The 27,295-nt window shown below is 38.1% G+C and overlaps 1 protein-coding gene across 8 annotated transcripts in view; it reads left to right on the top strand.

The window, feature by feature from the left end:
• Positions 1-27,295, top strand: part of CTNNA2 (catenin alpha 2) — a 1,050,986-nt gene that overhangs the window by 954,447 nt on the left and 69,244 nt on the right. For all 8 annotated transcript variants that reach the window (XM_019750020.3, XM_074332253.2, XM_074332251.2 and 5 more), the window contains 2 exons: positions 6,403-6,603; positions 24,351-24,502. In XM_019750020.3, the coding sequence (XP_019605579.1) occupies positions 6,403-6,603; positions 24,351-24,502 (353 nt within the window). The remainder of the gene's footprint in view (positions 1-6,402; positions 6,604-24,350; positions 24,503-27,295) is intronic.

Genomic DNA, 27,295 nt, shown 5'->3' with positions numbered 1-27,295 from the left:
GAGCTTTCAGTCCTCTCTGCAAAGGTGACTGTAACACCCTGAAAATTCTTCTCTGGTGTGCACATTATTTCAAGACACTGAGTCAAAGCATTAGAGGGAGAAAAACACAACATTCTGATAAAGATATCAGAAACCTGAATAGATTATTTAAGGAGACTTATGTTCCTTTCTCGTTCCTGGTTTTTTTGTTTTGTTTTGTTTTTGTTTTGTTTTTAGCAGGATGGCCTTTCATGTATCGAGTCACCCATCTGAAAAAAGGTATAGGATATAGGATTGGTTAATCCTCATAATTTACGTTTAAAACTAAACAACAACAAAAAAGAAACAAAACAATCTGCTATTCCAATTTGGCTGTGTTAAGGGGTCATTTTTCCAATAAGTGAAGTTACCTAGGGTCATCATAAGCGAGGAAGAAATATTAGCCACAGAATGAACACATTAGAAGGCACTTGCTGGCTGCTGAGGCTTTGAACTTGTCTATGAGGTTGTATAAGGAAGTGAGGAGAAAGCAAATAGAACGAGGCATCACTTGCAATTGTAACTGAAGGATGACAGTATATTTGAATAACCATGTAGTCAGTTTGACCTGTATCAGGACTCATCAGTGCTATTGCAAAATTGGGATAGCAGCCAGCAAACAGGCCTGTTCCAAACACATTTGGCTCAGTTCACGTAGAAGAGTCTCTGTGGGAGGAGTGGGAGAGAAGGTCACTGGAAACATCAGCCTCCAATATGAGGTATTAAAAGAACCAAGTGACCCTTGAAAATTTTAAATTGACCAGGTGTTGATTCTACCCACAGGTGTGTGGAACTCACACCTGCCAGCTCACTTAGCCTTAGCCTTGACTAGGACCTGCTTGTTCTGGGCCACTGAAACCTGAGAAGGAAGGGTTGCAGCCCTGCTGGTGGGGACCACACAGACAGGACTCCTGACTGCAAGTATGGGAGGATTTCTAGGGGAGGCTTATCATAGTGGGGAATTTTTCCTAGGTGCAGTTTTGCCTTCTCATGAAGAAAAAGGAAATGAATTCCCACCGGGGGCTCCTGTTTAAAGCTTGTCTGACAGCAGCATAGTTGAATCTATAGATCTGATGGATAATCGAAAAGCTAATTTTGAAATCATGGAGGGCAAGACAAGGCAGACGGGAAAAACAAGCTAACACATGCTCAGTGTCTATAGTTTGCCTGTCTCTCTGCTGTTTGCTTGAATTCTCGCCAAAATTCTAAAAAATAGGTATTGGTATTCTTCGTCTTCTTTTGAGACAACTAAGTCATTGAGAGGGTAGGTAACTTGGCAGAGAAGGTATTAAATTCAGATTATCCTCATTTCAGAAGATATATAGTTCTTAGAAGGTCAGGATAGAAGGAGAATGTCCTTTGGTGCTTAGCTTTCCTTGCAGCTTCCTGCTCCCCAACTCTTGTATACTCATTCTACTCTGCAATCTCATGCCTTTCAGAAATCTGTCCTGCTCTCCATTCCCAAGGCGCTTTGTTTCTGACAGCTTGTCAAAGCAGATATTCATTTAAATATACCCATTTCTAGGGGGTGGCAAGTAAAGAACTCAATATGTTGCCCAATGCCTGGACTTTTAGCTTTGCCAATGGCTGGGTCCTAACAATGTAAAAGATAGTGGGGAACGGAGGGTGATCAACGATATTGAGGTATCCTGTTTCCCCGAAAATGAGACCCATCCGGACAATCAGCTCTAATGCATCTTTTGGGGCAAAAATTAATATAAGACCGGGTATCATATCACATCATATCATATCATATCATATCATATCATATCATATCATATCATATCATATCATATCACATTATATAAGACCCAGGCTTATATTCATCAAATAAGACCGGGTCTTATATTAATTTTTGCTCCAAAAGACGCATTAGAGCTGAATGTCCGACTAGGTCTCATTTTCAGGGAAACACGGTATCTTTCTAGTATGTAGTCAGTTTTGCCAGGATGACTACAGGAGCCCCAGAAAGGGGCAGGGGGCCTCTCCACCCAGCCTCAGATCTCACAGAGCAATCCTCATATTTCCTGGAAAGCTTCCACTGCCTCCCCTTCTAGCTGCCAATGAGTAGAAAATGCCCACGCATTACCTTTTTCAAAGAGGAAGCATTTGAGAATTTAAAACTTACTCAACTTCCCCTTTTCTTTAAATGCATGTACAAAAATTTCTGAGGGTGAGGAGAAGCAAGGTGAGCAGGTCTTATCTCAAGACAGTTTCAATAGTGCAAAGCTTTTCTTAATTTTCTCCCACCAGCCCTGCGTCTTTGCCAGCATACTCCCTGCCATTCTTTTGTGCATCTCATTATTACCAGCAACATGAAAAGGCTTTGGCTTCTGCTGATAACACAGTGCAGTCTAGCCCAGTGGTACAAGTGCTGCAGTGTGCCATGACAGGAAAATGAACAGGCACTGTCAGGGAGCCAGCCCTGGCAGGGCCTGCTGGAGCATGCCTTTGGAGGCGGCGGGCACCTTTCCACAGAAGGGCTTGACAAATAATGACACAGCCTACTCTCTCCTGCTGGTCCCAGTAGGCTGTGGAAGCAGCCTGGTAGATGGGGAAACTACTTCTCATCTCCTCTCCAAGTTGGAGCCAAAACATTCGCATCAGTAAATTGCAAGTTTGGCCCAGGAGATGTTTTGAAATGGCATTAATGACATTTTATGTATCAGTTTCTTCTTAAGGTAATGTCTATTCTGGCAGGAAACTATTTAAAACAGCAACAACAAAAGATCTTTGCATTTAAAGCACTATAGTTTTCTTTTCTTTTTTTTTTTTCCCCATGCTACTTGTATGGGGAACTTGTATGTCTGAGTGCTTAATTTGTCCATTTGAAATGCAACAAGTTTGGGGAGCAATGATGCTAGCTGTTAACATTATAGGAGCAAAACCAATTCTCAGATGTGGCCTAGGCTCGTAAAGAAAGTGAAATGGCTGTGTTAGAGCACTTAACATGTTTCGCACTGAGCGAAAACTACAATTTTTAATAGCGTTTTAAAAGGAGCGTCTTGGCATTAACCATGTGACAGTTTAATTCTTGGATTTGGCTCACAAAATAGCAGGCATCTAAGATCTGAAAAAGTTATTAACTCAGTCCCATAAGGTCCAAGAGTTTTATTTTGTTTGCCTTTCCTTTCTTCCTTTCTCTTTCTCTCTCTCTCCCTCTCTCTTTCTCTCTCTCCCCCTCTCTCTCTCCCCTTCTCTCTCTCTCTGTCTGTCTGTCTGTCTCTGTCTCTCTGTCTCTCTCTGTCTCTCGCCCCTGCCCAGCGTCTTGAGTTTGTTTCCTTATAAAAATTCATACATTGTACTTTGGTTTTGAATTTAGTAGCTACAACTTTGAGGTTTATAATAATCAAGTAGTTTGGTCGACAGTGATTTTTGTAACAAAATTACATCTTTTCCTGAAATAGGTTGCAAAACTTCAAGGAAGTTTATCTCAAAATCTGCTGCAGTCAAATGTTTTATGTTAGGCGTAGATAGCACACTTCCTATGTGGTGTGACATCCATAGTGCCTGAGCGTTTTTTTCCAGCAGTGCAATTGTCTCTGGAACACATACACTTTGTATTACTACTTTCTCTTCTAAATTATGTTCTATTTAGAACAGCATTCTTCTTTCTCTCTTCTCACTTAATGAATTCTTTCTCTTGAAAATACCTTAGGATCAAAATATACAATTCATTGTCCCTTTTCAACAGACATGTTTATTCACTATTTCTTCTTAGATCGCCTGCTGTGTGTAAAGCACCGTCAGAAATGCAAATATGACTCACGTGTGGATTCTGCCTTCAAATAACTCAGTGTCCTTCTTGCTAGATACTAAACTAGTGTCCTTCCAAACTATGGGCTCCAGGCCTGAGTGTGAAGGAAGTAGGAGAGGAGAAACTATTACAAGGGGTCCGGGAGCCCGTATTTACACCAAGTATCGTCTTTTGATCAAATCATATGTCTATAAAAACAGGTATATTAATAGCTCCTTTTCAAATACATTGTTGGTACTTAGATTAATAATATATAATTCAGTTTAAAAATGCTCTTTATCATAGTAGCCTTTAGACATATACCATCACCAACATAACTACTATCATGAGGGAATTGTGATTCATTTTTACATGACAGGGAACTCTAATTGGAGAAGGTTGTGAAATTCTGAGTAAACAATCTTAACATTTAAAAAAAAAAGGTGATTGAGAAAATTAAGTCAATTAGTAAATTCTAAAATTGGTAAAATTTATACTTTGTTTACACAATATGATTACTCTGACTACCGTTGAACAAATTAGTTGATGATTTGACTAGTTGAAAGCAATATTTTTTATAGCATGGATTTTCAACGTCTGCTGGCCTCCTTGAAATATAGCTATAACTGCAAAAGCATATTCTTTTTTCTTGACCTTTAATTAAGTTAGTTGCATGTTTCTAATTTGGGAAATTGGATTATTTTAAGCTATTATTTCATGGTAAGCTAATGGGTCATAAGTGGGCTGCGTAATTTTTTTTTTTTTTAATTTTATTGACTCCAGAGAGTTTGGTATCTGATATAACGAACAGATTCTTGTTTTTCATTCAACTTCAGAATGCACAGAAAAGCAGTAGCTATGCCTATTCTTCTACTATGTGTGTAAAGAAAACGGTAACTAGATGCCTATTTTCAACATAAAGACCCTCTCAAGAGATTGCTCACAGTCAGGGATCGGGGAATATTTTTGTCTGGAGGAATCCATCAGGGCAGTAAGAGAGGCCTACGTGAATCAAACTTTTGTGTTTAAAATCCTGTACCAAGTTTCATTTGAGTAAACTTTTTTCTTAGGTGTCCTTTTAGGTGACTTTGCATGATACAATCCAAGATCTCATAAAGGAGAGGTTTTCAGAAGTCCTTACTCAAAATGAAAACTTCTAAGTCTGTATTTTCTCATTCGTTCAGGAAAATGTCAGCATTAAGAAAGCACTCCTTTTTCTTATGACTTTAAGTCATCTGAATATTAGAATTTAAACATGTATTTTTCTATTCAAATTTCTATTGAAATTAAAGAACTAGAGAATATAGCATTCAGACATTTGAGATGGTTAAGTAAGAAAATCATGTGGTATAAGGTCAAAAGTGATGTTCCTTGATGAAAAGTAAGTTATACTTTGCAATTTTCTACCAGTGTTCTCTAAGAACAAATATTTCCTCTGAGTGATTGATTTAATGAAAGTAGGAGAGATCCATGGTGGAGACTTGATCTGCTTAATACCCTCCCATCTCTCCTTCTTTGGGAATTCTAAAGTCAGAACTAGTCCTGGAAACTTCTTAAAGTGGTAAACATTTATTTTAGTCATTTATTAACTACTCATTGAGTTTGGCAGTTACAATTCTTAAAAGGTTGCCAGATTATTTAAGACTATTTCCAAACTTGTTCTATTTGTTTATTTGGTGTGTGAGGGTATGTATTTTCAGTTTAAATTCTCTTTTTTTCCTCAGAGTACTAAACTTTTTTGAACATTTCCTTAGTATTCTGTCTCTAAAGAATGTGCAAGGGATGTAGTTACAGATTTCACACTGGACATGGGAAAGATGAAATTGCACCCTTGCCAAACTGTAAGGGACCAGAGTGTGTGTTTTCTCTGTGCTAGGAGAGACAGCAGCTTCTCCTCCTGCCTGGTTGGATTCTGTTTGGGGCAATGGTGGGTGAGTGATCACTGACCTTGACTCTAATCTGAGGGAACCAGCTGCAAGACTACATTGTGTTTTAATTGTGAAGGATTCTTTGATCATCTTCCATCTTCACCTGATCACAGTTCCTATTTCCTATACCTTGTGCATGACTGACATTGGAAGAGTAAGTGGGTGATGTTTGTTCATTCTATAGTTTCCCTTAAATAAAAACATGACTAAACAAACATGCACCCAAAGTTGGTCACGTCTAGAGAAAAACTCTGGTCATGTCCAGAAATGTTCTCGCTTGGCCAATCGATTTCATATTAGCTGCCACAATCACTCCTAAAAGGCCTTTCATACAATAGATCTCAAACATTAAAACGAAGAAAGGGATATATTTTTTAAGTCAGTAGTCCTCAAAGTATGGTCCCCAACCAGCAACATTAGCATCACCTGGGAACTTGGTAGAAATGAATTTCTTGGCCTCCATCCTAGACCTACTGAATCAAAATCCTGGGGATGGCACCCAGCTGTCTGTATGATTCTGCAAGTCCTAAGTCTGGTGCTCAAGTTTCAGAACCGCTATTGTGATTAGATACTAGATCCTTTAACTATCATTTCTGTATTATTTGGCATACATTGATATGTGTACGATGATGATTCATGATAATTGATGAATCTTAGACTGGTTATTAAAATGGCTGAGTGATGTAAAATAATGTAAATGTGTATGTGTTCTCTCCACAGAAAATCACATCTTGGAGGACGTGAACAAGTGTGTGATAGCCCTCCAAGAAGGGGATGTGGACACTCTGGACCGGACTGCAGGGGCCATCAGGGGCCGGGCAGCCCGAGTCATACATATCATCAATGCTGAGATGGAGAACTATGAAGCCGGTGTTTACACTGAGAAGGTGCTGGAAGCTACAAAATTGCTCTCTGAGACAGGTAAATATGGATATTAGATTCAACCAAAATGTCTATGTCATGATTAATTTCCATGTTTGAATAAATCTGTTTCATTGTTTTCTATAGGCCTTTAAGCATTGAAATTATACATGATCATGGAAGGGGTGCTCTCTTTGTTTCTTGAGTTTGAATTCATATCACGTTAGCAGAATAATGATTTTGTTGCTGTGCATGTATATATTTATAGTTTTCATATGTAATCTCATTTGATTCTCACAAGGACCTTGTGAAGTAGGCAGATAATAAAAACCATCTTCAATTACAAATGCAAACATGAAGGCTTGACTCCATTAAGAGACGATAGAAAAGGGTTGCAAGACTAGAAAATAGTGCAGATATGATTGGAACTTGGAATCTTGAACTTGAAAACCACTTCATCAGTTTCTTGAGAAGATAGGATCTTAAGGAAAGATTATGGACAACCAGTACTAAGTATAAAGGCTCTAGGTAGTGCCAGGATGTGAAGTACTCAGAGAATTGAGGTGCTGGCTGCTGACCAAGGGTTAGATGTTCAGTATGTGTCCTGCCCCTCCAGAAAAGCCTTGCCTGTCCTCCTCCAGGGGCATGTGGCTGCCCACTGGGGAATCACTGCTGTGGGAACCATGATTACTTAGGGGAGCCTGTCATAGCTCTCTGGTGCACTGGGACGGGACAAAGACTTACTGCCACTGAGCTAGCAGAACATCCCACAATTGTGAATAGTTGCATCCAAGGCTGGCCTATTTTTGGTAGTGTATGCTCTTGACTAATGTTTCTTGGCTTTAGAACTTTACTGAAGTCCCCCATGCCTTGTGAATTTGTATAAGTGAGGGAAATAAGAATTTCAGTAAAGGAGAGAAGACAAAGAGAAATTAACTCTATAGTACATAGGGTTATGAATAGGTAATGAATTGGGTCCTATGCAGGCACAGAAGGACCTGTCCTCTAACCCCACGGGGGGCCTTCTCCTGTCTACATATGGACTTCAGAACCCACTAGGCTTCTCAGAAATAGATGTGTCTCTCTAAGGTCCAATATAGCAGTGTTCTAAGTTCCGCCTGTTAGAAACATGTTTCCTTCTACAGGGAAAAGGTTATTTGCAAAGACTGGTAGGTATTTGTTAGTCTGGAATACCAAGGATACAAACAAAAAAAAATAAACAGATATCGGTTGCTCTTTCTGCAATGCAAGCAGAAAGGGAATCGTGAAAGTATCACAGAATAAAGAGCATATCCAGAGATGCTCTGGAGAATCCTCACAAATGTCGAATTAGAAATAATAATAATGATAATAAGATATATTTGTATTTTAATTAGCTGAAAGTCGGCAGTGTTTTCTTTCAAATAGACTCGCCCTTTGTGTTCACTAGAGCAACACAGTAAGTCATACAGTATTTTTCTCCTCACTTTGAAGAATTAAGAAACAGGCAATTAACTGTCCAATTTAAGGACTTTTTTTCCCCCTACATTTTGTGAGATTCTCAGATTCTTGTAGCTCTCAGTTCCTGGTCCATTAGCTCTATCTGGTACAAAGTCTCAGCTTCATATGGTATATCTGACACATAGCAGCAGTCCCTTGGGTCTGACACTAGGAAAACAGAATCAGAGAAGAATGGGAAACATGGAGACAGGATGGGAAACGTGGAGACAGGACGCTTAGTTCATGCCTGCTCATGACTGGTTGGGGAGATAATCGTAGCAGATGTAAGATACAGAGCATATTGCAAATTTGCATGTGATTTGGTGCACACAAAGAATGAAGGCATTGTTCAAGAGACATTTTGGAGGTTTTTTTTGTACTGTATCTTGGGATGCTTTAATGAACAGGAGGAGTGGTCCCCGTTGGGTCAAAATCTATTTAAAGGCAAGGACTGTGCTTAGTTGACTGAAATATTTTAACATAATTTTCACCAAAGTCTTGAAATGTGTATACTTTTCTGGTTGAATTTTTTAACTAAAAAAGAAAATCAAAGAAACAGAGCAATCCATTCTGGATCGTTGTTGCTCATCAAGATTTTGTTTTTATTTGTTAATTGTCAGACCTTTTAAAATCCTATCCCTTCCTTGCATTGATGGAGTATTCTGGGGACTTAACTAAAGGTGCCTTCCTGTTTCTGATATCCACATTCAATTGTTAATTGAACAGCTAAGATAAGCAAGATATTTAGATTTATTCTATTTGTCAGGATCTATTGAAGATAATTAGGAAAGAACCAGGTACATTGAACTAGACAGTGTAATAGATAGTTTATATACAACTGTAGCATTACGTTGATGCAAAAGTAATTGTGATTTAAAAGGTTAAAAATAATTGCCAAAACCACAATTACTTTTGCACCAACCTAATAGAAAACACAGGAATACATGTCAAGGAAAAGTGAATATTAGTAGGCTAACAACTAGAATATATAAGGTATGGCAATTCTTTTGCTTCTGTACCCAATTGTTCTTTTTTCTAAAGAGGAACAGTAGTGTTTCTTTATGTGTAACTAGAGAGGTTGTCAAAGATATGAAAGCAAAAATGTTAGCTGTTAACTTACTGGTTGCTAATTAGAATTATTGGGGGAATGTACTAGACACATGGGGTTGAGGAAGATCATAGGCTCAGTTCTGTGATTATGGTTGTGCAGAGTTTTGTTGGTTTATGTGTGTGTATGTAAATAGATGTAGCGGGGGTGCCAAAATAATGTATGCAAGTGAACACTATTTTAATACAGTTTTTATTTCTTAAAATGTGTGCAGTTTTTGGCACTACATATATCTATATCTATATCTATATCTGTATCTATCTATATAGAGAGATAGATAGATATAGTTATATAGATATAGATCAATAGATCTATATCTACATATATAGAGATATATCTATGTATAGATATATATATATATCTACACACATATATATGTGTGTGTGTGTGTATATATATATATATAGTATTTTTTCCCCTAAAATTAATTAGTCCTCTTGTCAGTTCCTGGCTGTGCTAAGAAGACATATGTGCTCAAAATAAAAACTCCTATGCATATCACTAATGCCCAATTTCTACTTTTGGGCTAATGTTTTATTCGTGATTTAAAAACAAACAAAGCAGAAAACTTTGAGTTACCTTAAATTGTTTAGTTTTCTATGTGAGCCTATCTAACTTTTTCCTGAGAGTATATTTTATTTTGGAGAGAGAACACAGGGGCATTGGGCAAGGAGGAGAAGGTGCCAGAAGGAAGGTTGAGGAAAAAAAAAAAAAGGAGCCCAGGACCTGGAAGACAACATGTCATGTTTTCTTTGGCCTTGTTACAACCTGCCAGCTTTTGCCTAGTTTTATATCTGAGTTGTTAGGTTCAAGGCCCTAAGGCAGAAGTTCTCAACCTCTGTACCATGGACATTTTCAGCCTGAGTATTTCTTTCTTGGAGAAGGGGAAGTGTCCTGGGCATTACAGGATGCTTAGCAGCATCCCCGGCCTCAACTCACTAGATGTTTATTGGACCTCCTCCCTCCCTCTCCACAAGATGTGACAACCAAAAGTGTCCCTAGACATTGCCACATGCCCTTAGCTGGTTGGGGGAGGGGAGTAACCCCTACTGAAAATAACTGCCCTGAGGAGAGGAGTATCCCCAAATAGGGGCAAGTTTAAACAAGGCAAAATCGAGCTCAGGTGTTGAGTCCATAGGGCATGGTGAATGGAGTGGGGTAAGAGTATATTGCAAAGAAGACTCTGAAAAAGGAACAGAATGTTCAGAAGGTGACTAGATCAGACTTTGCTGCTAAAGGGGTTCGTAAACACAGGCCAGCCCCTGTTTAGACGTGTAAATGATGCGGGTTAGGTCTTTGTAGAGAAAATTCCGCTTTACCACCTGAATGCTTTGCCTTAGTGGCTAGAAACTGAGAGCGCCATAGAGTGAAAAAACATTCTGCAGTTTGTTTTCCATGAATTATTATTTTTAGCAAAGATCATGTTTTCTTGAAGAGTCATTTTGGTGTTCATGTGAATGCTGAGCTAAATCTGAGTAAATAATTTTGTGGATTGTTAGTATGCTAAAATTCTAGGCCAACATTATATAAAAAAAATTACCTACTTATTTATTTTTTATAAAACTAATATCAGCTGATGAAAACACAATAAACTCGAGCTACATCAGCCCCATTACCTGCTTACATATTTGATGGGCTCTTCAATAAAACCCGAATTATAACAAATTGTCAACAGCTTAGTAGTAAGTGCACGCTTGACCAGACCCATCTTTAGAGAGCTCATTTACAAAGTCAGGTTGCTGCAGAAGGCTGAGGGGGGTCAAAAGTACTTTCAGTGATATCATTATTTAGATATATAGAACGTAGCTTATTCTTCACCAAACAGATTATATTGAAATGTCATTTTTGTACATTTGATAGCTGAGGCAAGTTTCTGGCAAGGTGAACGTGATCAGGTTGAGATATCTTTGAGATTCTGCCAGCATTCCCTTCTTCAGAAGGGACAAAAAACAAGAAGAAATAGAAAAAACGTTTTTTGTAAGATTCTATGTTATTAAGCATTTTACACTGGAGATTAAAATTCCATTATTTTGGAGAACACGTGGGCCAAACAGATGGTATAAATTTTTTTATTAAGACTTCATTTATTTTTAGAACAGTTTAATGCTCACAGCAAAATTGAAGGGAAGATAGATATTTCTCATATACCCCTTGACTACATATATACATAGTGTCCTCATTATTCATATCCGTCACCAGAGTGGTAAATTTGTTACAATTGATGAACCTACATTGACATATCATAATCACCCCAAGTCCATAGTTTACATTATGGTTAACTCTTGGTGTTGTATATTCTGTGGGATTGAACTGATGTATAATGACATGGGTCCATCATTATGGATGATACAGTATATTTATCACAGCCCTAAAAATACTTCGTATTCCATGTAATCGTCTCTCTCCCCTTCCCAACTCCCTAGCAACCACTGATCTTTTTACTGTCTCCATAGTTTTGCCATTTCTAGAATGTCATATAGTTGGAATCACACAGTATGTAGCCTTTCCAGATTAGCTTCTTTTATGCACTAGGGATGGTATAATTTCTACTTGCATGCTCCTAAAGTTTTCATAAAAAGATTTTTTACATCATTTCTATGTATTCTGCCTAGAAAATGTAAGAGGATCAGCAAATAGAAAGCAGTTGAATGAGAAATAGTGATGAAGGATAGTGTTGCATCAGTACAATGCAGTAGAGCAAATCCGGGTTAGAAATCAGAACTCAATTCCTTGACTTCCACCAACTAACTGTAACCTTACACAAATTAGTTAATGCCTCAGGGCCTCAGCTTCTCGTATTATCTGATATTTTGTCATCCAAGGGTGGTTAGTATTATTGATCTTGGACTAGATGTGTCTCTGTTTCCTGGCTTCCTGGTAACTGCACTTAATATAGACAGTTGTTGCCCATTAATCCTCTGTACAAACCCTCTGGTCCATCTGGACAGGTGTAATCATTATTCTTCAAGCAAAACATATCCATGCTGTTCTCACTCTCCTTCCGGTAATGTCCTCCTCCGTTTTCTCCTCCTCCTCTACATCTGTGTGTTGAACTTATCCTTTAAGATCTGGCTCAAGTCTCAGCTGGAGATAACGGGAAACACTATTAGTCTCTCAACATTTAGTATGTCCTCAAATGGTCAACAACTGGATTGTCAATTCCCAGAGGTAGGTGTTTCTGTAAGCACCTGGGGCCTAGAATGGTGTTATCACATAATTAACATTTAATATATATGTATTGATTAAATGAATACAAAAAATTAAGATATTGCTTTGGTTTTATTTTTTTTTGTCAGTAGAAAATATGTCCACTAGCAGCCTTAGGCTTACAGCTCAGGATTTCAGAATAAATAGACTTGTTTTCCTCCCACTTTCTCCGCATTGAAGGGAAGCAATCTCTTTGGCTACTTGGAACATGCTTATTACAATTGGACAGATTTCTGTTGCTAGTGGGATCAAGTTTTATGACTGGATAGGACTGGGTGACCTACCTATCGCTGTGACGATGTAGGGGATGTGGACTGAATAAAGATCAATATTAGAAGAAGTTAGTAGGGACAACTTATTGGGAAGACAAAAACCATTAGATATTATAAATAGGAAGGACTATTGTAGCATAAGTCACTTCTCCAGACTGACCTTGAAATTTGATTATGAAAGCAAAGACTTTCAACAGAAGCTGTAATGACTGGGATTGTTCAGCCTAGACATCCTAATATACTTTAAATATATTTTAACACACCCTTGCTGTTGATGTAAAATATTTTATTTCTCTCTGAAAGGTCAACAGGATTACGATGTGGAAGAAATGTCTTATTGGTGTTTGTGGTATTCATGATGGTGGAAAGTCAGAAGTGTCAGAAGAGGAAATTTTAACCTCTTAATGGCCCTTTGATAGGCAATGTGTAGTTTGTCTCAAAGCCCTTTCTATATGACTGAAACCTACGTACTCTAGGTATCATAGCGATCTGGCTGATGGTTTTAATATCTACATTTACTTTATTCTGAAAGCAAATGCACGGTTTCTGGACCAGAAAACCAACTTATTACTTAAAACAATAACCTCGCCAGTTTCCCATGCCTGATGCTACTGCTCAAGGCAGGTAATTAGGGCAGATGAATTCCGCTCACACAAGCGAGGTCCATACTACAGAAGAAGAACCACAGCACTATGGATCCAGAAGCTTATGTAGGAACTGGTGCTCAGCAGCCTCTCTCCCCTCCTGTAGGAGGAGAGTAACCTTTGCTGTTTAACATTAATAAACTCCCTCCAGGAAAGATCCCCACATTGTTACAAACCTTTTGAAATGTAAATACATATCTCTGTGGGAGATAACGTGGGGAGAGATTTACAGGTTTGTTTTACTATGTTAGGACAGCCATTGAGTCATCCTTTGAACCAGATTACCAGTCAGAAAGCCCTGGCCATGAAGAAACATGAAGATATTTTCTCTATCTTGGCTTGTTCATATGTACTGTATTCTGCTAGAATTCCGACATGTCCAGCAATCTCAGCATGAGGGTCTAAAGAACCACGGAGAAAATACAAGTTGAGAAAGTGAGATACACAGTTGTAGTCTGATAATAAACCTCTAACACGGAAGTGGAAGTGGGAGAGGGTGGATGTAGGGAGGCTCAAGAGTCCACATTTACATGTCATAAGTTCAGAGCAGCACAGTGGAAGAAACAGCGCTTTTCTAGCACCTGGTTGTTAAAGTAAAACTAAAAGGAAAAACAGGAATCTCCAGTCTTGCATGAATCGCATCATGGACTCAGAGTTCTGGGGATTGCAAAGGACATGATACTTTGTCACTTTGAGGGCATCAGGGACCAGCATCCATGGCAGCGACAATGGAGTGGCAGAAGGGCCTGCATATTTCATCTAGCAGTGCCAGTGCTGATGTCCCCTGGAATTGGTGGCCAGGATATTAATTGGGCACACCTGAGGCAGTGTAGGAAGTTCCCTTCACCCAGAATCTCGGCCACCTCAGTAATAGGTGTTTGAGTCACATAAGGGAAAAATAAGCTGACAGTCACTTGTTTGGCAGCACCTGTGATACTTCACTGCTGTGGTCCAGAAATAGTTAGATTAGGAAAAACAGGAGACTTTGCTTGTAGCTGGAGGACCTGAAATAACAGATGGACCGAAGAATCAGAGAAGTTCTATTTATTCTGGTCCAGATGACCTCCAAATAACCTCCCCACCTGGTTTGTTTGTCTATATTTTACTTATTCTCTAGCACTAGCTGCTTTCTTCCTTGTCAGTGAAGTCTTCTCTCCAACCACAGCAGCCAATCCCGCGCCTCTGAACCCCCACTACTCTTATTATTTGTGTCACTCAGTGGGCACCTACCATGTACTGCCCTGTGTTGCAAACTCTTTGTTTGCCCATTTGTCCGTCTTCACGTATCTATCTGTCCTCTGTCTACCTTTCTATCTAGGCTGCGTGTGTGTTGCTTCCTAATTAAATTTTAACCCCTTGATATTGAAGACCACCTGTACATTTCCTCCAGCCTTGATTCGAGTTTAAGCTTAAAAATGTTTATTAATATAAATGAAAAACACCTTATTTGGGGGGCTGTCCTTTTTAAAAATTACAAGTTAAATTTTTAGTAGTTATTATACCACATTTTAGTTCTTTAAACCTCAAAAATGTGAAATTTAACTATTTAGCAAGCTTGATTTTCACAAACACTGTAAGCTAAATAAGGCATGATGTTTAATTCTTTATTTCTTCCTTAAGTTTCAGAAATGTGCCATCCTTTCTTCTTAACTTATAAAGCATTTGTGATTATTTTTGAAATGCTTACTTTAAAATATAAGAAAACTTTCCAAGCAAGCATTTTCTTTCCCGAGGGAGAGGAATTTGTGTCTAGACAAGAGCAGATGGATGTTCCCTGATTCTCTTAGGGTAGTTACCGTGAATGGAATTTAGAGGATTTTTTTTTTTTTCCCTTCTAGGCAGTGCTTTTTCATCTTTCATCAAACAATTCAGCTCATGGGTTATGTATGGCCTTCTGGAACTTGAATTTGATTTTGATGTTTGAAATGTACATTATAATTTTCCAAACATGAATTTATGAAAATGGAAGCCTTTAGGAACTCCCACAGAGGGAACAGATGACTGAGTCTGACGAAACCAAGTCCAAGAATACACATGGATGAAAGAATTAGAACTAGCCAAAATGATGCTGAGAGTTGTCTGCAGAGGTAGAAAGGGTAGACAAATATTTACCAGGAAATAAGGAACAGATGAAGCTGGGCTTCTTGTGTCCCAGCTCTGGGCTCAACATCTTCTGACTTGATTAAGAGTTATCAAGAGAAAGCACTGTAAATGCTAGTGTATCATTGGTCGAGGCACAGTATGATTTAAACTTAGAGAAAATGTTTAAGTGTTATTTCTACACTGCCTCTACCACATTTCGAAAAGCATTTGAGGATACTCAAGATTCAAATCCAATACATCAATGAATATACAATAAAGTATAAGTCTGAGACAAAAAGGAAGTGATTTCACAAGAATGTTAGATTAAGCTGGGAGGTGTTTTAGAAGAAGTGTTTTATTTGAGCTAGTGAAACGATTTTATGGTGGGGAGGGGCAAAGGCTCTTAACTTTTAAAGATTCTCTTTCCTCATGGACTTGCTGAGGTCTTAATGGAATACAGTGTTTAACACTGACTTCCGTGGCAATCAAGATAAAAAGGAAAATTCCAGGAGTAAGCTTATAAAATCTTGTCCCAGTGACAGATTTCATAGGAAATACACTATTAAAAATGCAAAACCATCAAAAGGATGAGAAGGACTGAGAAGGACATCAAAGCAGGGGTACTCTGTTTTCAAGATAAGTTGTACCAACTTCTCAATTTTCAGAAATTTCAGCACTAATTTGTGTGCTGTTTTCAATTTACTTCTCTCCCACAAGGCCCACTTTTTGGTGGTGAATCATGGAGTTGTCCCTCTGAGTTCTGTGCTAAGGAGACCGGATGATTTCACCCGCTATAAACAATGAAAAGGGTGTGCAGATGGGTAGACACAGTGGGTCATGGTGTAAAGACAATTACAAGAAACATTTACTGTGCATCTTATATGTGCCAGACACAATGGTAAGCATCTTATATACATTCCACATTTTTTTGTTTGTTTGTTTGTTTTTTCCTTGAAGCCAAGATCAAAAATTTTTGTCACTTTATTCCCAGTGGCTAAAGTACTACCTGAGTTTATATATAAAATTGTATTAAAAATTGTTGAATGTATTATTTCTGAATTTTATGTAAAACCTGAAGGGCCTCTATCATTATCCCTGTTTTACAATTAACTGAGGTTCAAATTGGGAAATAAAATATCAGGATTCAATTACACTTCAGCCTGAACCCAATACGTAGACAAGAAATATAGACCAATCATAATTGCTATGATTGAGCAGCAATTTTAATGTCCTGCTAACTATTTTTACTGATGCTTCTACCTATGGCATAGCATACTGTTTTATCATAGTATAACAAATCAATCACCTGAAAGATTAATGGATTAATAAACATTTATTGTCTCATAGTTTCTATGGAATGGAAAGCTGGGCACAGATTAGCTGAGTACCACTGACTCAACATCTCTCATAAGGATGCAATCAAGATGCCAGCCAGGTCTGGGGTCATCTCAGAGTCAGCTGGTGAAAGATCTACTTCCAAGCTCACTCATGTCGTCAGAAGACCTCAGTTGCTTGTTTGTTGTTGGACTTAGGACTTCCATTCCTTACTGCCTATTGACCACAGGCCTCTCTGTTACTTGACACCTAGGCTTTTTCACAGATCTTCCCTCAGAGTGAGCAAGAAAGGGCAAGTAAGATGGAAGCCAGCATCTTTTTGTAATATAATCTCAGAAGGGACATCCCATCCCCCCTTGTACATTCTATTGGTTAGAAGAAAGTCACTTGTTCAAGCCCACATCCGAGGTGAGGGGATCACACAGGGCACTGATACCAGAAGAGAAGGGATCATTAAGGCCCATCTCAGAGGCCATCTACCAAACGTGTATTTGCAAATGCATAAAGATGAGACAGATAATAAGAGTAATGACAGCAAAATTAGGATAGAACTTTAGGATATGTGGACGGATCCCACAAAATGGCCTCGATAAGGATATATTTAACTTCAAGCACAGCATACCTGTTTCCTTATACATTGGCTTCCAGAACACAACAGATTCAAAAGATTCATTGAGTCAAAATAAAGCTATGTGTATGTGGCCAGGAGGGGACAGGAAAGTAGAAGAGCTAGATAGGGGAAGGAAAGACTAAAATTGGCTCAAGATGATTGGAGAAGGAAATTAGAGTAGAGAATGACAGATTTGGGGAATTGTACAAACAAACAAGATGAAGCTGGTACATAATTCAAAGGGAAGAAAAAGGAAAGAAAAAACTGACATCACTAGTACATATCAAAGGGAAGAAAAAAACCCTTAATAACCCTAGGGAAAATTTCATTTGCTTGAAGTTCAGAGTTTCCAACATTAATCTCAGAATCTCAGAAGAAACTGTGTAGCCGGTAGTGAGGAAAGTCAACCAGGATTAGAGTGAGTATGCAAAATCACGGTCAGAAGTGAAAGGTCTGGATAAAGCCAAGTACATCAACACAATCCTAGGCACTCTTGTACCTTGTAGGAAAGCATTTACATCTAGTGGAAGTACATGGATCTATACATTACACATAAAAATGAAATAGCCACTATCCATTAAGTAGAATTATGTATCCATTTAATTACTTACTTCTTGCCCAATAGGTAGACGAAAAATATTCCAAACTCAGGATTTTGAAAGATCCTTGTTGAGGGATGTGGGGAGCCCTAGCACATCCTCCAATACCTTAATGATCATCAAGTTCTTCATGAAAACTACTGATCCATTATGAGATAATGGCTGGCTTCTATGGTTTGTCCTCCATTATTTCTGAGTGGTACCAAAACTACAAGTGTGTCACAGCTTCGGTTTGCATTAATTACAACGTATACGTGAGTATGATTTGGAGCTTCAGACTCAAACAGGGTCCTCACCAACTAATGGTGCTTCACGGGTGTGCTACTTTCAAGGTGCATCCAGGGCCTTAATGCTAGTCAGACTTTTTTGGGCAAATTTTGGCACCAAGTGGTTTAGCTCATACTCTCCTTTATATTCTCCTCTCGTCTTGCCTAGCATCTAATTGGGGGCCACTTGAGTAAAATCCCGTAGCAGTGTCTGATAGAAACCATTTTAGGAAAGAATGCATTACTTATAGAAACAACACCAAACAGTACTTTTCTGCAATGGGGGATACTGGAATTGCCCCCAGAGTGTCTCCCTAAATTAATACTTTCTGGCTCCAGATCCTCCGATAATACCTAATTCTTTACCTGACTCCAACTGTTAAAATGGAGACATAATAACTGTTTCTGATGGGGGAGGGGAGGAGTATAATACACTAATTCCTGCACTGGAATTGGCCACAGTTCCATCCCAGTCCTGACATTTTATTCTCATTCTAGGTATTTTTTATATGTTCTCATTTTTCTATTTTATATTGAAACCCATTAGATTGGTTCTTTCTCTAGAACAGGGCCTTATCTATTTTCTCTTGTCTATCCCTAGTAATAAAGTTTATATAAGGTACACACTCAAGAGAGTATGTTGGTTAACTGTACCATCACAATTGGTGACTCTTAATCTTGCAGATATGCTGGTTTGGCCTCGGTGAGCTAGTCAGGATACAGTAATGAATTTTCCTCCATGCGTAGTGGTGAAGCTCCTAGTCAGGCAGCCAGCTTTCTGAAAGTTCCCCTGAGACCAAACCTAGAATGCTAACCAGTAACTTGGTTAATGACTCATGAAACTCTTTAATAAAATTACTGAACTAATATGAAATGATGGGCAGAAAGAGAGAGACTTAGTATGTGAAATGTGATACTCCTCAATTTGTCCCTGAAATGCTTGATGGCAAATGAGTTCTTCTCTATGTTTCATTCTTTCTCTTCTCATCCTTCTCCCAATGGAATAGATTAGCTGTGCCAGAAGCATGATAACGACTTAACATGCAAAGAATGAAGAAGAGATGATCTCTGCCTTAAAATGACTCCTATGGGAAACAGTTGACATACAAAAATATCAGTCAATCTTAATACAGTGTTCTAAGTACTATAATAATGCATGTATAATTAGGATGCCATAACATTGCATAGAACTGCCAACTTCGGGATGTTTGGGGATTAAGGAAGGCTTCCCAATGGCATTCAATTCTAAACTGCATAGTGAAGATTGAGGAGGAATTCACCTGGGCCAAAGACAAAGAAGTACATTTCAGTATGAGAGAATAAACTAATCATGGAGGTGTTGGTGTAATATGGTATGTCTCCATGTCACATTAAAAGACATAAGATTAATTCAGTCTAACTGGAACATTTGAATATATGTCGGAACATATATATATATATATATATATATATATATATATATATATATATATATATATATATATATATATATAAAATTCCTATCTCTCTCTCTCTGTCTCCCCAGGTGTCAGATGTTTGTATCTTGATAAAGAGATATTATAGTCCCCTCTTATATTAAATGGAACCATTAGAGCATTTAAAGCTGGGCATGGACCATTTGGATAGTTACTCAGAGTTGGTGGGGTTGGTATTTGTTTCCACTGCCTCTAGTTCACCTTGGATTTTGCTCTTAGTATTGTCGGCAGTCCTATTTTCATCTTTAGTACAACTTCTCGTTCATTTTACTAACTCACCCTGTGCTCTGAAATTTCACTCCTGAAGTCTCTCAGGAGGGTACAGTCCAGATCTTTCTCACCTCACGTTTAAGATCTCAATCAATCCTAGAGTGAGGCGACCTTGATTTTTATATGCATACTTAACTCTGATTTCATTACTCCTGGAATGTCATCATTTTGTGGCGTGGTGTGCACTCTGCATGCAAAAGTATAGCGAGAATTTAAAAGTTTATTTCCAACTTTGATCACCTTTCAGGACATAAGCTGTTAAAAGTATTCCAGGATTTCTGATAAATAACAGTAGAGTGGTGTCTAAATTTTTTTGGATATAATTCAGAAAGTAGAAAGAAGCTTCTATTTATATAATCCTATATCAAAAACTCTGTTAATATATAATGTGCGAATCACAAAGCCAGTGCTGTGTTTTGTCCTAATTAGTGAGAAGCAGAATCAGCATCATATTTAAAGTAGTTGGAGACTTTTTCTATCTCAGTTATACTTTTGGGGTATTTGATTTTCCAGATCCTATTAAAGTGTTGGAAAAATTCATAGTTAAACTGACATTTGATGGTCTGTCAAGATGGATTATTGTTCTATGAACCTTTGTTTTTCTGTCTTATCACTTTCAAAAACAAACCAGGATAAAACTAAAAGAGGAAAAAGAACAGCAATATGAGGAGCAAAGGTATGATTATTAAAAGAGCAGTAGCAGTTGACCAAGCCCTAAATAAATGTTACATGCACTTAGGGACAGAGCATAGAGAAATATTCTCCTAAGGATCAGACCCAGAAAAACCTGACTTGCAGTAAGAAAACTAGATGCCTTGTCATTCACAGTAAATAAAGTCAAATGGAATTGAGTTGAAGTTCTAGGTTTCACCAGCTTAAGAAGTATAATTGGAATATTAAGGCTAAGTTGCACTTTGAGCTCCCACTTGAAATGTAGGGATTCTGCACCCCTTCTTCCATCATTTTTTCCCCCTGGGAAGGTTGGTGGTATTCTCTGTCCCAATCTCTTCATAAAAGGGCCTCATTTCTGCTTCTTTTGACAATGCCACATCACCAACTCTGTGTTTCATACCAAGACCACATCTTCCTGAATCTCCCTAGAGTGAGTCTGTACTCTATGCTGGAGCAAATAGACTACCATTCTCCAAACTTATGGTTTCAGAGCAGCAGTGGGTGTGTTTTGGGACCTAGAGCATCGTTTATGAAAATGGTCCCTTTAGATTTTAGCTTTTCTCTCTCTCCCTTGGGCATCATCAGGCCTAGAAGCAAGTGAAAATGATAGCTTGTCACTCCCTGCATTTTCCTGCTCCCCAACTCTTCAGGGTTACAAAACAAAGCAACACACAACCCCTCTCCCTTTTTTGGACTCCATCAGAGGTCTTTACACAAATGTAGATGTGTGCATGGGAGCTGTAGTGTAAAAGGTGGGTTCTATCTAACTCAGCTTTCCAGCTGGCAGTTTTGAAGGTTGAATATTAAGCATTTGATCACAGTCAAAATTTCTGAGGAAATTCCTCATTTAATACTGTTACCAAATTAATTTTTATTATGTCCTGAGTCATGAGCTACAACTTTATTTTTTCAGACACTTATTCTATAAGAAATATAGGCCTTGAGGATAATGTGTTGATCTCTTTTTAAATACTTGAATTATGGAAAGAATCAAAGCTTCAAAAAGAACAGAGACTAATACAACTGACTCCCTCCTTCCACCCTAAGGTGTAATAAATATTAACATTTGGCATATCTGATTCATACTATTTTTTTTGAGCGGAGATACACTCGAGACCTCCTTAAGACTTCTACTTAATCTCATGTCTCTCCATCCACTCTCAAAGGTGGTATATATCCGTCCAAAACATGTGTAATATAATTGTGTATAGCTTTAAATTATACACAGTACTCTTCTGTGTATATTTAAATTTCTCAGAGGTATCTCTTTTCGATTTGCTTTTCCCAGTCAAATCTTTGACCTCAGGACTTACTCACTCTCATATATTGTTTGTCCTCTGATTCCCATCCCTATGTTCATTTCATCCCACCACGGTGTACTTCCCCGTGAACCTGGAGTGAGCAGCTCACAGCTGTTCCCTCCTGAGTTCAAGGACTCAAAGTAGATCTGGGTTGGAGCCTGTTGAAAGAGATCCCAGTTATTTTTATTGCCATGTTTTATATAACTCTTCTTAACTTTTGGAATATACAACCTAGGAAGAAACAACTGTAACCAGGGAGACACAAAGATATTTTTATAACTCCAGTGTATGCAGCCCTCCTCATCAGCATCTCTTTAGAAGTCGGTATTTGGCAATGTTCTACATAATGTCCCAATTCACTGATTGGAACCCAGGAGTTTCATTAGATTTTGGTCTAAGTGTTTGCCAAAATGATATGAATCCATTTTCACTCCACTTACAGTAGAAGAATTCTCTTTTGTCTACATGCTCAGTAAGATGGAAATGATTTGGTTTTAATCTGTTTGCCCCTCCCAACAGGTATGCAGTGATATCTTATTGTTTCCATTGTAATTTTTCCAATTAGTGAACTCAAGCATCGTATCATGTATTTATCAATAATGTAGGATTTCTTTTTGTATGAGGTGCCTGTTCTAATCTTTTGTCTATTTTTCTACTGTTTTTCTTTATTGATTTGTAGGAGTGTTTTTCTTATGTACATCCTTTATCAGTTATATAATAGGGACAAAAATTTATGCAGCTAAGTGCTATTGATGATATCATAAAAAAAATCTATAAAATTGTTTATGGTCATGTTTATGCAGCTTGAACATAAAATGGAATAGAATTAATATTATTCAGAAATTTCAGTTTAAGAAAGGAGGGACTTTGGAATGTTATTTAAGAAAGGTATTCACGTGAAAATCCCAAATACCTACAAAAATATTTTCATGCCTAAGGATGTCAATAGAAATTATCTACATTATTTAGTCATGTGAAAAATTTATTCCCAGCACAAATGGATAGCTGAAGGGGCCTGAGTTTAATGTGGTGGTTTTTAGAAGTATATTTTTATTGAATTCATATTTGAGGCAATACAGCTGAAAATCCCCCAAATTCCTCTTATAGTTCAAATACAGCTGAATATCCCCAAAATTCCTCTTATAGTTCAAAAGCAGTTCAAAAGCCCAAATGAAGAGTTTAAATAGTGTAGAGAATTGATCATAGTAATTCACTCACAGAAAGAAATTTACCCCATGCATGCTTTTGATAATTTCTATTGAAAGAATTGTTCCTCTGTTTTCCTCTAACCCTCCTCAAAAAAAAGAAAGCTTGACTTTTCCTAGTAGAAATTAATTTTTCTAGGAATGTTTTATCTTGAATACTCTGATCCTGGAGAGTAAAGTAATTTAGCAGAGTTTCTCACACTTAAAATGGATGTTAAAATATCCACAGAGGACAAATATGAGTAGAAAGATGACTCAGGCATGAAAGTTCAGAAATGGAAAAGATGAATGATGTTTCTCTTTTTTTGTCCTTGTAAATAAAATGAATTGTTCTTTTGGTTTTCGTTTGCTATATGAATTGATTGTTATAAGAGAACAATCAGAGAAAATTGAATTACAGTTTTTGAGAATCTGTGAAACAATAGCCTTTTTAAAGTAGCCAATAGAAGTATTCCAGGCATTCTACTGAATTTACTTTCTACAAACTTCCAGTGTGTATGTAGGTGTCATACTTGAAAGAAAGAGGTGCCAGCATTTTGGAAATGTATATATGCATTTTCTGTTACATGTATATATGCATCTTCTTTAAATTTTACCAGGATTGGTAAAATTGAACAATCAAATTTATCTTTGAACCCATTAGTCTTTTTCCATAGGCTTTCTGCTGGAGTCTCTTGGGATTTCCCTCTCTCTTCTTTAGTCTCCCACCACAGCCATCCCCCCACCTCCTATGTCTTGAGGCCTGCATTTCAGACAAAATTGGAATGGATTGGATCATTCCGTTCACTTTACTATGAAGCCATATACGTTAGGGTCTGCTATTCACCAGTTATGACTTTAGCATCTGAAATTAGTTACATTTTCACTGAGTCTTTTGAGGACCAGATGCCATCCAATACATTTGCATGCATTGTCCCATTGAATCCTAAGGGGGGGGGGGGATCGTATTATACTTTTTTAGGCAAAGAAATAGATTTGGAAGGTTAAGAAAAGTTGTCCCAGGTTTCACAGTTATACATTCTCTCACACTGTCTTGGGCAGGTTTCAAAAACTTGCTCAGTTGCATACCATCGCCATGCATGGAGTAATGATGTGCTTCCCCTGCTGCAAGTAAGTAGCACAAAATCCACTCAGTTGGGTTCAATGCAAACTGGACAAGTGGGCACCCGTCTCCACTGAACTGTCGGAGTGCCCAGAGACTGCCATCTTGCCCGAGGGCTGAAACAAGGGAGCATGAGAGAGAGAGTGCCTAATCCACTGCTTTTCATTTTGTTTAACCCAGTGATGCCACGCTTTGCTGAACAAGTAGAGGTTGCCATTGAAGCCCTGAGTGCGAACGTCCCTCAACCATTTGAGGAGAATGAGTTCATCGATGCCTCTCGCCTGGTGTATGACGGCGTTCGGGACATCAGAAAGGCTGTGCTGATGATCAGGGTACGTAAGGCCTCTGCAGCTCAGAGCTGACTAGACCTTCTGGTAGGGACTCCCGGGCATTTGCTATTTGATTTTTAATTACGTAGCTATTTGGCTCCTCATTCAGTCGGACATTGGGATCTTTTGAGTTATACAGGGATGAGTGATCCTAACAAGCCCAGATTAAAAATGAATATCCTGAAGGGTGATGCCCTGCCTGCTTTTTGCATGCATTGCTGCCTCAATGGGACGCCAACTTAGGGGTGCCCCTGCTATTCTCCCTGTGTTCCTCTTGCTAACATTGTATTACCATCAGGATCAGGAAGCCATGAGGTAGAAAGAAATGAAGATTACCTAGCTTAGTAGTATTAAGGATAATAATGACAATGAAATGATACATACCTACAATCTCTTTATAACAAATAGTGAAGACATTATATCTAAGGCTATATAACTTTTCAGTACACATCCCCCTATCACCCACCTACTTCCTTCCCATCCTCAGTTCTGTTGTCAGGTAGATGTAAGCCTTCCCAATCATTGTCTAAGTAATTATATATAGACACATGCTAGAAAACATATAACAGCACCATAGATTTTATAACGCCTGAGTATCATTTGCAACTTCCTTGTTCGCCCTCAGTATGCCTTTCTCTACCTCTATTAAGGCACATCACTTGCGTCATTCCATTTAACTGCTGCATAATACTCCACTGTAAAATGAGACTTTTTTCCTCCTCACTTCATGAGCAGTTTGGCATAGTCGTTTTAAAACACTTTTCTTAGCCACAGAGCTGTTTCTTAAATTAAACTTCAGTGTTTAACAATGGAATGGATGGCAGATCTACACGTGTGGCTATTATGATAGCAGAACAGATGGGGCTACTGTAGTGCCAATTCTAAGAGGATGTTGTCCAATAGAAACATAACGGCAGCCCCATTTGTAATTTTAAATTTTCTAGTAGACACATTAAAAAAGCTAAAAGAAACAAGTGAAATATATTTAGTAATATATTTGACTTTACCACACGTATCCAAAGCTTTGCTATTTCAACATGTGCCACTGGCCACAATTGCAGTGCTCAGTAGCTCCACGAAGCTTGTGGTCAACTTATTGGACAAAGTAGCCCTAGACTGTATCCTCACTCTGCACCTCCACACTTGCCTCTGAGGCTGCCCAATGAAACCACATGCTATCTGGTGAGTGCATATTGAAAACCTTTGTGTCAGGGTGGTCACTGAGCATCTAAACCAACAACCCCTCAAACACTACAAAACAAGCATGACCAAATTATTGTTTTCTGTGTGTGATTCCTCAGATATTTCATAGAATAGTTGTGATGTATTGTCCTCTCTGGATAATACATACCTAGTCCATCAAGGATTTCATACATGGCACTTGTTCTCCCCCAAATTCTGGTATCTGGAAATTCATTACATCTACCTGTGGTCCATCCTGTTCCACTGTGGTATCCCAAGCACAACATGGGACTTCCAACGTGACCTGAGCAGGTGGAGTAGAGCATCACCAGAAGGGTCTCTGCTCCTTTTTTACTGACATCCATGCTTCTCCTGAAAGAGCCACCAAACTTCTCCACTTAGGAGCACAAATAGCATATTCTGATTTTCGCATCTTTAAGTCAGCTTGACCATTTTTATACTAGATATGTCTTTCTTTCATAATAATCCCATGATTAATTGAAAATGTTCAAAGCATTGCATAAATTGGACTAGACAATACTAATTATATTTAATAATGTGGAGTTCAAGTTTGGCATTTGGAAACTGTCAGATGAATTTCCTGTTCTTCTAACTTGCCCATTTTAGATCTGTCAAACTCTTAACCATCTGTCAAGCCCTGACTCAAATCTAGTTTTCCCCAGTTTTCTCTCTCAAAAATACTGACCCTATTCTTCAACTACCTATAACTGTTTCTGCTTGTAATAGTATTTATTATAGTATTTACTTGCATGTCTGTTACCTTCTTTAGACTGTGACAGTTTGGAAACCAAAGGCTGTCTTTCTACTTTCCATTTGCTGTGGTGCATTGTTTGCTTAATACTATGTGTGTAGGATGTGTGTGGAGGGGAGGAGACCAGATACCTAAGGAGATAGGAAGGTAACGGAGAGAAAATATAAGAAAATTAGAGAAGAAGGAAAGCAAGGTTAGTCAGCTTTTTAAGCCTGTAACAAATCAGATCATTTTTCCTATTACATACTAACATGTGCAATAAAGTAATAGACCATGACAGTTATGTTTTCAAAGCATTTGGCACTAAATCCCACTATAATCCTCAAGACATGTTCCCTCTTTTGCCATTTTTCTGCTTTGTTAGCCTTCACATTTTTGTGATAAGCATTCATTTGAGAGTCTGAGAAATTTATAGTCGTCATTCACTTATTCATTTATGATCTGTAAAAAAAACATAATTTTAGATAAAATGCCATATCTTTGTTACATAAAGTGTCATTCCTCCATCTCGACATTTCAAGTGATTTGATCTGATGGATTTCACACCACTTAAAACTTAGGAAGAGAGAAATGTACAGTATGTACAAATCGTTATTTTTAAACTCCTCCTCCATTTAGCACTCAAATGGCTTCATTTTGTACTTAATTTCTTGGTTTGCTTTTGAGTATAATTATTAAGTCTACTTAAAAAAAAAAAAGAATCATTACACTAAGTCAGGAAGAAAGACAATGAGACAAGTAGAGCTATTTTTTCCCAGCAAAACTGGCCATGCCTCCTTCCCTCCCAAAGTGGTGGTTAATACTTTGGAAAGATAAGAAAAAATGTTTGTTTGTTTTTTCCA

The sequence above is a fragment of the Rhinolophus sinicus genome, chromosome 2, assembly GCF_057876585.1.
Source record: "Rhinolophus sinicus isolate RSI-liver-muscle chromosome 2, RSI-T2T, whole genome shotgun sequence".
NCBI classification, from domain to species: Eukaryota; Metazoa; Chordata; class Mammalia; order Chiroptera; family Rhinolophidae; genus Rhinolophus; species Rhinolophus sinicus.
The sequence above is the reverse complement of the archived record's forward strand: the minus strand, read 5'-3'. Positions and strand labels throughout refer to the sequence as shown.